Source organism: Eurypyga helias, unplaced genomic scaffold, assembly GCF_000690775.1.
Source record: "Eurypyga helias isolate BGI_N326 unplaced genomic scaffold, ASM69077v1 scaffold16562, whole genome shotgun sequence".
Taxonomy (NCBI): domain Eukaryota; kingdom Metazoa; phylum Chordata; class Aves; order Eurypygiformes; family Eurypygidae; genus Eurypyga; species Eurypyga helias.
Genome location: NW_010235673.1, coordinates 158958 through 170401, shown reverse-complemented (window position 1 = coordinate 170401; position 11444 = coordinate 158958). Strand labels below are relative to the sequence as shown.

At 44.5% G+C, this 11444-nt stretch overlaps 1 protein-coding gene across 1 annotated transcript in view; it reads left to right on the top strand.

The window, feature by feature from the left end:
• DIS3L2 (DIS3 like 3'-5' exoribonuclease 2) overlaps window positions 1-11444 on the top strand; it is a gene marked incomplete at its 3' end in the record, with an annotated part of 168980 nt that overhangs the window by 1047 nt on the left and 156489 nt on the right. The window contains exons 3-4 of the mRNA XM_010146847.1: window positions 5694-5747; window positions 9875-9976. Coding sequence (XP_010145149.1) covers window positions 5694-5747; window positions 9875-9976 — 156 coding nt within the window. The remainder of the gene's footprint in view (window positions 1-5693; window positions 5748-9874; window positions 9977-11444) is intronic.

The window sequence follows — 11444 nt, the reverse complement described above, 5'->3', positions numbered from 1 at the left end:
CTCCCCAGAGCCTTCTCTTCTCCAGGCTGAACAAGCCCAATTCTCTCAGCCTGTCCCCATAGCAGAGGGGCTCCAGCCCTTGGAGCATCTTCGTGGCCCTCCTCAGTCATTATTGTGGAGACACTTGCTTTTACAAATGATGCTCAAAAACATAGCAGGTGCTAGCAGCCTCTGTCTTTGTCAGTTTGAGTAAAAATGAATGCCCTTAGCACGCTAATTCATGCTGGAATTCCTCACAGAGTTGTTAATTAAACCTCAACAATGAGGTGCAGTTACCTACGCGAGCATCTTCGTGGCCCTCCTCAGTCATTATTGTGGAGACACTTGCTTTTACAAATGATGCTCAAAAACATAGCAGGTGCTAGCAGCCTCTGTCTTTGTCAGTTTGAGTAAAAATGAATGCCCTTAGCACGCTAATTCATGCTGGAATTCCTCACAGAGTTGTTAATTAAACCTCAACAATGAGGTGCAGTTACCTACGCTTCCAGATCTACTCTTCTTTTTTTAAAACTCTTCCCAGAAGTCTCCCTCCCACAAAAAAAAAAGGGAGAGTGATGGTTCAGGTAATGCTGTGGTCCCTGGGGGTCTCATAGGGCTGTGCCTACCAGGGCATTGCAGTAACTTGTTACAAACTATGACGTAACTGGTTAAATTAATATCAAATGGTCAGGCAGTGGTACTGGACACTTGATTTTCTTGTATAATTTTCTTTACACTCCCCTAAGGTCATAGGGTTGACCCAGCCACTGATGACAGTGTATGTTTTTCTGAAGTAAGGCACAGATAGCCATTGCAGCTGAAGAACTCATCAAGATACAGAAAATAATTTGCGTGTGTGTGCATGGTTATTTGCCTTGAACAGCTAGCGATAAACATGATCTCATTTTACAGATTCTAAAGATCAAATACTGGACTTTGTGCTTCCATTTGGAGCAGCGAAACTGCAGCCATAATTAGGCAGCAATTCTTCCCTGAATATCTAGCAAAATGTGGGGGTGGACTTGCCGTTTGTGTGGGTAGATGCATCTCTGGAGGAGTTTCGCATAAAGGCAGGCAGGGCTGAGGTTCCCTGAGGAGTAGAAGAGGACAGCAGCCTGGCACCACTGTTGTACAGTCCTCAGCATGGTGTCATGTTATTCAGGTCACTTGGCATCCCAGTGAGATCAGACTGGCTGGGGAGAAGAGGCCGTCGGTGAGGGCATGAGAGACGCTCATGCTGAGGCACTGTTTACCCAAACACACACTGGTGCACGTAGTGCTGGTGAGGCTGTGGTACTTTCAAAAATGCACTGGTGTTGCAAAGGGCATCACCTCATTTGCTGTCTGGTACAACTGTCTAGTAATTCTTGTATCATAATATAATGGCATCATTTCTGGAGGTGTGATGAGGATTCCACATATAAGATTGCCCAATTCCCTCCCGAAGGACAATCTGCTGAGCTCTCAGCTTTCAGAGAAATGACTGTGTGGCATATCCCTGCTGCTGATCAGAGTGGCCACCCAGACCTTGGACCGGTGCCTTTTTAAGCACCGTCATAGACATCCACAGTGGGAGGCAAATGGTGAGGGAGAAACGGGACCCTCGAGTTGTGACTTCTCCCCATGGCTGCAGTGGCATATGACAGCAACTAGAGCTTCTGCCGTACCTTCAGGGGTGGTTTTGGCACCTGTTTGTGGTAACACAGCCTGATGGCATGAAGTGCAGCGTGTGTGGATGGCCTGTGAGGGTGAGTGCAGCTGCAGATGAGGCGCAGCAGGCTATGACTACTACCTGAGAATCCCAACGAAATGCTGAGTCCCGGAGGACCTGTGATCACATGCTGTCTGGCAAAAGAATCCCTAATTCTTGTAAATGTGTAGTGTCTACTTCAGGTCATGTGCTGCGTAACTGGAAGAGTCATACATGCTTTCTTAGCCTGTGTCTGTTTTCCTTTAATCCAGTTCCACATCTCAGAGAAACAGTTGAGGCTGTAGGAGCTGGATTTTAGGGGTGAGGGTCAGGTCATGGGTATCCCAACTCAGTATCTCTCATCTTCAGCTCATTCATCCTTACAGTCTCATCAAGGCCATCCATCACTGCAGTCTCAACCAGGGTAGGTGAGATCCTGAAAGCAACTTCAGTGAATGGACAAATACTCAGCGCTGTACAATAGCAAGAGACGTAGTGAAGAAATACCTGTTGTGTTAATTCCCAAAAGCAGGGCATTGGTCTGGCACGGTAACCTGCAAAAATGCTCCACGAGAGCCTGTGGAAGAGGAGAACAAACCTACTGGTCTGAATGTGCTGGTGCTGAGCAAACCTGAGTGCTAGCCAGATGGAAGCATGACTCTGGGCGGGGGCTGTCCGCTGGAAACACTGAAACTGCAGATACTTGTGTGAGAGCTTGCGAGTTCTGTTAGAGAGAAAAGGCCCTGCCGTGAACTCTGGGGATGTCGCTGGACCCTGGCAATGCAGCTACTCAACTAAATGCTCCCGAAAGCCCAACCCACAGAAACTAGTGGCAGACGTGGAGATGGCTCAGATAAAACACGAGTGCCGTGAAGATTAAGCAGTCCTAGATCAGGAAGAACAAAAGTGTTATCTTTATGGGTGCTGACGTCTGTCAATAAAACTGTCTTAATAATAAGTCCCAATGGCTCCTGGTACCGCATCTGGCAAAACTCAGGTTTTGATAAGCAGCACGGAGAAGTGTGCCCTGCAGGATTCCTGGATTCATTTAGTCCTGCCACGTGTGCGGAAGTGTCCTTCCACAAGAAAGGGGATCTGAGCTCAGGCGCTTCCCCGCCTGCGAAACTGTCTGCAGTGAGCAAACACCACACGGATCAGGTTGGTTGGAATCGTGTCGCGCGGTCTGAAGACAAACAAGGTTGAATAACTTCTGCGTAGTTACGTAAGAGGATGGTGTTGGCTACACACAACAGATGAAGTCAGGTTACGTATCAAGGAATATTGACCCAAAGGACCATAATCATCCTGTGAAGCACCAGCCAGAAACTCATGTCTGCTTCACGCCTCCAGCGTCTCCCAGACCCTCCCTGCAGGGCTGCTGGGGTCAGGCGGAGCGAGAGTGCGCAGCGTACAGGGGTGCAGAGCCTGCTTTGCCGTTAAGAGGGGGTTTTTCCTTGGAAAGCTGAGCTTCCGTGGGTATGAAGGCTGGGTTTTCCCTGATTTTCCTGTATTGTTTTTTCAGAGGTGGCCTTGGTAGCAAGCAGGTACTTGAACCCTGACCTTTTTTTGGTGTTTCGTACATACGGACGAATCTAGGCATGTGTGTTACGATAGCTGTTATGGACCGCTTGGTTTGAGATGCTTGAAGTTCAGTCCCAGTATTGTCTGCCCTGGTTGTAGCAGAGCAACTTGAGAAATCGTGGCCCTTTTGTATCTTGCTGGGGAATCTCAGTAAGGTTAGAAACTTTCTTGGCAAGTGTGCGTGGAGCTGACTTGAATCATCAGAAAGTGTTTTAGAAACCTTCCTGCAAACCTTTCTCTACCCTTTCAAAACAAAGGCCCTACTGACATAAGCCCACTGATAAATATAGCAGCTATTATTTGTGAGCTATTGTAAAATAATACAACGTTAGTGTGACATCATGAGACTCCGCAGCCAGATCCTCACCCCCTAATACACATATGAGAACAGTTGTTCGTTGCAGATGGGGAGAGTGACCGGTTCCAGATATGATATCACAGCGTGAAATGTACAACATTGTAAATAGGATTTTCAGGGGCACAGATAGTAGGGCCCATCTGCTTTCTAAGATAAATTTTGGGACTTCCTTGCTTAAAGGAAAGAGCTGAAGTATTTTAATGCTCCTTGACGTAAGAATTCTAATGCTGATCATAATTAGGTAGTGCATATAAAATGTAGAGAAGCCCGCTGCACTGTAAACATGGTAACGCTCTGCTCCTCTGTGGGTTTGGGCATCCGTGTGCGCGAAGCCATGCTGGCGCCTCCTGGGCCCGTGGACACAAAACCTGATTTTTCACGCTGTCAATCAGTCAGGGCACTTGCACCGGACTGACAGCTGTCCCGGACTGTTCGAGGGGAATCTGCAGGGTAATGCAGGATATCCTCTCATCTGCTCTGTGCTGGGAGGTTGGTGCTGGTATGGGAATTGCATCGTCAAGCAGAGCAACCATCCCTTTTTTTCACTTTTTCCTTTCTTTTTGTAGCAGCTTCCTTTACTCACAACATATTGGTTTTGATAGCCGATTCTGGGAAATAAGGGGAGAAAAAAGACCATTGAGAGTTTTCCATCAGTGGGTACCCGTGCTGATAGAGGCTGATGACAGCAAGTTAGCTCTCACTTTGCCTGAGCCTAAAGTATCCCCAGGGCTGCTCCCGGTGGATCGTCTTTGTTCTCATGCCGTTGTCCTGGCTCATTAACACAAATTACGTAAGGCACAAAATAAGACATCACAGCAAAGTATTCAAACAATGCCTAAAGAATATAGAATATATGGGGCTGGTATTTCCAAACTTAAGCAAATAAAAACAATGGAAAACCTTCATAAATCTGCAAATTCTTCAAGGCAGCAAAACTCTCGCATGTAATCAGCTTTATTTTCCTATTGCCTGAGTGTTTCCCAGAATACATAAAAATTATATGCCGCAGTAAATTTTTAAGGAAGCAATTCCTGTGAGAGGTTCCTATGATTGCTTAACACAGAAGCGCAAACAGATGGAATCTGTTCATGTAACAAATTGGCCAACGTTATTTCAAATACACAAGTGGAGAAAGTTTTAAAGTTTCAGCCCAAAGCAGAAGCCTGTCTGAAGGCAGATACCAAGTTGTATTTCCATAAGAATCAAATGCTGTCAGCTCTGACTGCAGTCACCTGAATCACAATTCCCAGGACCCTCTTGGGATGGGAACGGTGCTGCGGCGGCGTAGCCTGGAAGTCCTTGGTTGTCTCTCCCTTTCTCTTGGAGGGACCTGAGCTCAAGCAGCAAAACTGGTCGGTTGACTTTGGAGGGGCGATACGAATTTGTTGCAGGTGACTTGAGCTTTGAGTTGGCAGATAGAGAGCAGAACTAGATAGGCCATGAGGTTTCAAATGTATTTAAGATAGTTTGACTTCAAACGTGTTTAAACAGAATATAATCCTGTAGACTTTAAATGTTTGTTTTTGGAATATCCTTTTGATTCCTCTTTGGAAATGTTCTGTATCACAGAGTTGCTGCTGCTGTCTGTGTGCAGGACCAGCCTAAGCAGCCGGAGCCCCACAGGGCTGATGCCTGCTGCCATGCAAGCTCAGCAGCTCAGCTTTTCCTCCTGCCTCCAGTCCTCCAAAATAAGCAAAACCAACCTTCTGCTTTTCCAAAACAGAGCAAAACAAATTGTTTCTATTGTCTGTCTGCTAACGAAGGTGGTGGATGCTCAGCAGAAAATGTGTGAAGGGAACAGGAGGGCTTGGATCCTCAGTTCACCCGGTAGCAGCAACAACTGATGATTCAACACCTCTTGATGACAGACTGCAGTAGATCAGCTTACGCCTATCGTGAAACTGCCTTTTGGCTTGAAATTCCTTGGATGCTAGGTTGTCAAGACTTGAAATGTATAATGGAAATTTAGATGTATCTCTCATGTTTCACAGTAGATATATTACCCACAGCTCTCTAATTTGACTGATGTTATATAAAATTAATAAGATTCAGGCATAATCTTTCTCCTTCTCTTTTTTTTTTAAGGGACCCTTGAGAATAAATCCTAAGAAGTACCATGAAGCCTTCATTCCATCCCCAGTAAGTGTAATTTTATAATGCTTTAAAGTTCATAAGTAAAGGTGCACTAAGATAGGAGTTATGCTGTGCACGAAAGGTCACTCAGAGGTGAATGAGTTGGAATAAATGAACATGATCTGGATTTTCTTTTAAATCAAATATTCCCAAACAAATCATGCTTTTTCATACCTCAGAGAACTACTTACTTAGGTTGTGGTGAAACTGGGGATACTGCCGGGTCTCACAGAAGCCAGCTGAAGTCAGGTTTGAGGACCACCAGATAGTGTAATCAGAAACCCTTGGTTTATCGCTGCAGAGGTTTTATAGATTTTCCACTGATTTAAGTTAATCTTCCCTAAACAAATATGCTCTCCGTTTTCGATCCACTGCATGAGCTAATTTGAAAGGTCATTCCAGAAATAATACGCGTGATTCCTTTTCATGTGCCCGCTTTTGCGCAAACCGTATCTTGGTTGGCTTGGGATGTGCTTCTGTCACATGGGACTGGCTCACGCCTCTTCTTTCCTTATTTTGACAGAAGAGGAGGGCTCTTGCAATTTCAGGGACTTCCAGTAGGGAAGGTGACCTCACCGCTGGCACAGCCAAGGCGTTTTATCTGGAATTGACTTGGCCAAAGTGTTCCCGTGAAGAGTTTCATATTGAAACATTTTGTTGATGTGTAGGAGAGAAGGCAGAGCCTGCTCTGAGACCGAGAAACACTGACTCTGTTGTTGTCCCTGCTGCTGACAGCGCTATTGTTTTAGGCTTGGATCGAAAGCCTTGAAATTCGTGGCGTTGACAGTTCCGGTTGTTGATTTGAGATCATGTTTTGGAGCCCCCTTTGTCAGAGAAGACTGGCATTGCAGGTGTGGAGGTTGGGTAGATGAAGGTTAACTAGAGGAAGAATGTAAGTGGGAAAGGAACTGTGGTCCTTCCTTTACAGGTGTCCTTGTAGGTGTGGTAAGTGTAAGCTGTTAAACATATTATTTGAAATTACAAAATGCACAGTTAAAGATGAAGTCCAGGTACTCACATGAGTTTAATTGGATGTGAAGCTTTACCCCTGATCGCCCTTGGTGTCCAGCTGTGCCTTGTGCATTCGATTACTCGCTGTTCTGCGTGCAGGAATATGTACATGGAGGAGGCTTAGCTGAGGTGGTTCCCTCAGCTATCTTTCTACTTTTCTTCCCTTTGTGGAGCTGAATACCAGCACCAGCCTTTTCTCTAATAACAACCAGAACCAACACCTGGATGGAGGTGACTTTGTTTGATGTGGGCCCAGTCCTTTAAGACAGATAAGCTTTAGGAAGCTTATCTTAACCTTATTTGCTATTATGGGGGGTTTGCAGCCTTTGTGTTCTGTAGGACTTCCCATCATTGCCAAATGCTGCAAGGGCTGCAGCTGTGGAAAATCACCCTTTCTCTCCTGCTGTTGACTGTACCCCTTTCTCTTCGGCTCTGACTTTGCTACAGCTTCTCGGAGCTCAAATGCAACAGCTGTTCACCTTCTGACACCAGAAGTGCCAGGGTGCTTTTTGCTGCAAATGTGCTCTCTGCTTGTGTCACTGGTGCACAAAGAACTGAGAGGAAGGCCCACGGCCTTTTTTCTTAAAAGCCTCCCAGAGGGTAGACCCAAGCATTTAAATCTCTGCCTCGCATCTCATGTCTTTCCTGCACACTGTAGCGTGGTTTTGGAATGGCAGCATTGTCATTGTGAAGAATGATACTGCTGAGCACGAGTGATGGAGTGACTGTGGCTGCGCTGTGCTTGTGGGAGAGGCTTCCAGAGCAGATGAAAGCACTGCAGATCTCTCCTGTCATGGGGGGATAGAGAGCACTGCTGGTGGTATTCCCAGGTGGCCACAGAGCGGTAAAAGCTGGAGGGGGTGCAGAAGTCTTGAAGCCATTGTGGCTGATCCAGTATGTGCACCCTGGGGGCAGCTGGGATTTTGCAAGTGATTGTGTTCTGTTGTGATTCAGTGCCATTTTAATTGCATTAGTAATCTGAAGTGCCAGCTGTGCAGAGTAGGGGATGCTGGAGGAAAAAGTGGGATGCACAAGTGTACTTGGAAGCGCGTAAGTTTGCCCAACAATCATGAGCCTGGAGCTGAAGTTATAGAAACGTTTCTTTTTGGAGGAAAACCCCACACTGATGGCAGTTTCCTAATTACAGCTTTGTGGCAGGCATTGAAATTAACTGCTGTAAAGTAGGTGTGCATACACATATGTAAGTGTGTGTGGGTGTGTGTGTATATATATATACATAAAGGGGTATATTGTTTGGGATGAGTGACAGGCTGCAATTCAAGACTTTTGCAGAATATGGAGATGGAGCTTTAGGTGGTGTGACACATCAGGAACCTTTACAGGGAGTGGGGGATAGGGTCACCTTGTGTTTTCTTGGACACAGGAGAGAAGGAAAAAATGTGTAGAACAACTTAGGTGAGTGCCAGCCTGTGTCCTGCACTGCAGAGCAGCTACAGACAAAAAAAAAAAAAAGAGGGGAAAAAAAAAGGCAGGCATTTTCCTTAAAAAGTGGCTTTGAACTTTCTATTTTGTGTATGTGGTAGATTTAGGTAGAGAGCTGGGGCAGAAGGGAGAGAGTGGGGAGAAATGAGCAGTAAGACCATGTGTAAAAAATCTGGCTTTTTGAAAAGAACGGTTTCCAATTTGAATTATGTTGGTCCAAGAGGCTTTGCAATTTTTCTGCATCTTGTCATGGGAGGCAGCTTTCACACAGCTGTTGAGCTGCTGCTGCTTTTCTTTCTAAGAGTAATTTGGTATCTTGGAGGATGGCCTTAGTTTCACATCATGGCAGGGTTCTGCCGTTTTATTGTTTTGGTATCTAAGCAGGGTAAGGTATTTATATGATATTAGGGCTTCATGTTTTCAGGTTATAAAAGAAGTTTTTCTTGGAGACTGAGCACACTTGGTAGTTCTGCTTGGATTTACTCAAGCATATGAGACTCAGGACTGTGTATCTGAGGAGGTACTAAAGTTGTGATTAAGGTTTTAATTCTTGTGAGGCTGTGTTTTTTTTTATATTGAAAGGCAATGAAGTACTAATCTAAAGAAAATCTTCCTCGTTTTTTATACCTCAGAACTATGCAAAGACAGCTCGCTGTAGAAAAACTATGTTGCCTACTCATGATGATGTTAAATGTCATATTGTTTGACATGTTCATGGCACTCTAAACAGACACATGGAGTTTTTCATATACGGAATTATGGGGAAACAGAAATGAAAGCAGCAAGAGCACTGTCAATAATTAGCCAAAAATAAAAAGATAAAACTGACAGTCTTTTAAAAAATAAAACCTTCCTGCTGGCATCTTCAGGAAACTTCATCTTTATTCACCTCATGGAGAAAATATTCCAAACTAAATCTAGATTAGTGGAATGCCAGACATGTCTGGGGTGGATAATCATCGTGCATACGACGAGCAGAGGCTCTTGTGCAAGGATGTTAACCCAGAGTATTGAGAGAAGGTGTCTTAACATGCCTGTTACAGTAAAGGATCTTCTGGCTCGTAGCTGGCATCTGCAGTCACACTTTTTTGGAATCTCTTCTAGCATTAGTTGTACTAAATGCAGAATATATGGTGTTAAGTCATTTCAAAAAACCCAGGCTGCATCCCCAGCCGCTCTCCAGGCCACCTTCACAGGCTGACCTGCCGATCCCGGGGCTGCGTGTCCCTGCTTCCACCCCTCACCAGGAAGGCACCTCTGCACCATGCGCTTTGCAGACGCTGTCTTGTAAACATGTTCTCAACAACAGCTTGGAGTGCTTGAGTCGGGAACTTGGTGTGTGAAGAGCGTGGCTGCAGAAAACTCTCTCCCGAACCCCTAGAGCAACTGTGGAGGAACTGAGCAGAGCTTGCAGACAATACATCTTGAGGGCTTTTGGCTCCGTCTTGAATAAATAGTGTGGAACTACCGTGCTGGCACATACATAAAGGAGCTTATTTGCTGAAAGATATTGCATGTTGAAGGGCAATATGGTGAATCCATTTCATTTCTGTGTACAACTGCAGGATGTTTGTCTCACCAGGGTGTGTGTCTTTTTTGATGACAGTGTTTTAAACCTCATAACAGCTGTAATTTAATACGTTTTGGTCTGGTATTTATTTTTCTTCCTCTTTGTCTAGGATGGGACTCGCGATATCTTTATTGATGGAGTGGTTGCTCGCAACAGAGCCCTGAATGGTGACATCGTGGTAGTGAAACTGCTTCCCAAGGAGCAATGGAAGGTCAGTTCAGTGTATTTTTCTGTGATTTGGCCGAAAGAGCTTCTTACTGTTTTCTTTACTAAACTTGGGGCCTGAGACAGAGAATAGAGAATTTCCTGTAAATCAGATGAGCTAAATTGTGGTTTATGCTGCTGTAGATTAAAATACTTTATCCATCGTTTGGAAGAAGTGATACCTAAAGTGTTGAAACCTCACTCTTTGCATGAAATGGCCTTTTATCTCCATGTGGAGAAGTCTGACAACAAGGCAGGTTCAGAGCATGGCTGTCAGAGGTGACTTTTGATATCTGTTATTAAGCTGTCTACATGCTGTGGCATTGGATAGCTCTGTGTAGGTGTTTGCAATTGCTCATTTATCTGACAAGTGCTGTTCACAAAGCTTTAGTAATGATTAACTGTCTCTAATTTGTGGGTCTTCAGTCCATGCAAAGCTTATCTTGTCACAGCTCCAGATTTTGTGGTAATACTCTTCCTTACATGAACGAAGAACGTGTGAAGTAACTGGAGCAATGCAAATGTGGGACAATCCGTTTTGGTTTTGCGTTTCCATATCTGAGAATTTCACTAAGATCACTCTCTCTGTTTTTTTTTTTTTTAGTTTCTTTCACTGATAAAGCTCAAAGTCCTTTCAAACATCTGGATAATTTTATCTTGTTTGTGGGTTTATCTTTTAACACCTCTGTGCGAGCAACGTTCTTACTGCTTTGGTTGCTGGGAGATGTGAGCTGCCATTAGCAATTGTAACACAGGTTTTACACACAGACACAGCAGACTGTCACAAATTCATTTTCCAAACATATTTAAAGACTATTGTATATCTCTGGGATAAAAGTAATGATGAGGGTGATTCCAGTAGGGTGGGGACTGGTCTGAACTACCTTGGCCTGGTGCATTTTACTCATTCTGGCTGCCTTCTCTGTCTTTGAAGCTACGTGATTTTAGTCTTGCAAATGCAAGGTCTTCAGTCCGGTCATTCACTGAACCTTCTACATTCCCTGTTTAAATCTAATTGTAATTGAAATGATGGTTTGAAACATGTTAGAACTTGTCTCTTCCTTTGGAATATCCAGAAAATGAGTAAACGACCTAAGTATTTGTTGACTTGTGTAAGTGTGAAACTACCTTATGCAAAAGGCAGTCATAAGTGGGATCTAAGATATTGCAGGTGTATCCATATACATATATAGGAAAGAGGTCTGCTGCAATCTTTGTAACCTCTTGAAAACCAGTTTTGAGGGTCAAAGCAAAATTTCTTTGATAGCTATTCAAGAGTCCAAACCAGAGTTCACTAAAGCCGTGATGATTACCGTGTGTTTGGATCATCAAATCCATACACATAAATTATCTTTTGTGTTAGACCGTTTCGTACAGTTGGAAAAAATTGAATAGTTTGGGCGCTTAGATCCTTTGCCAGGACCTGCCAGCACAAGGGCCTCTTTGTAGGCTTGGTAGAGGTTGACTGAGCTGGA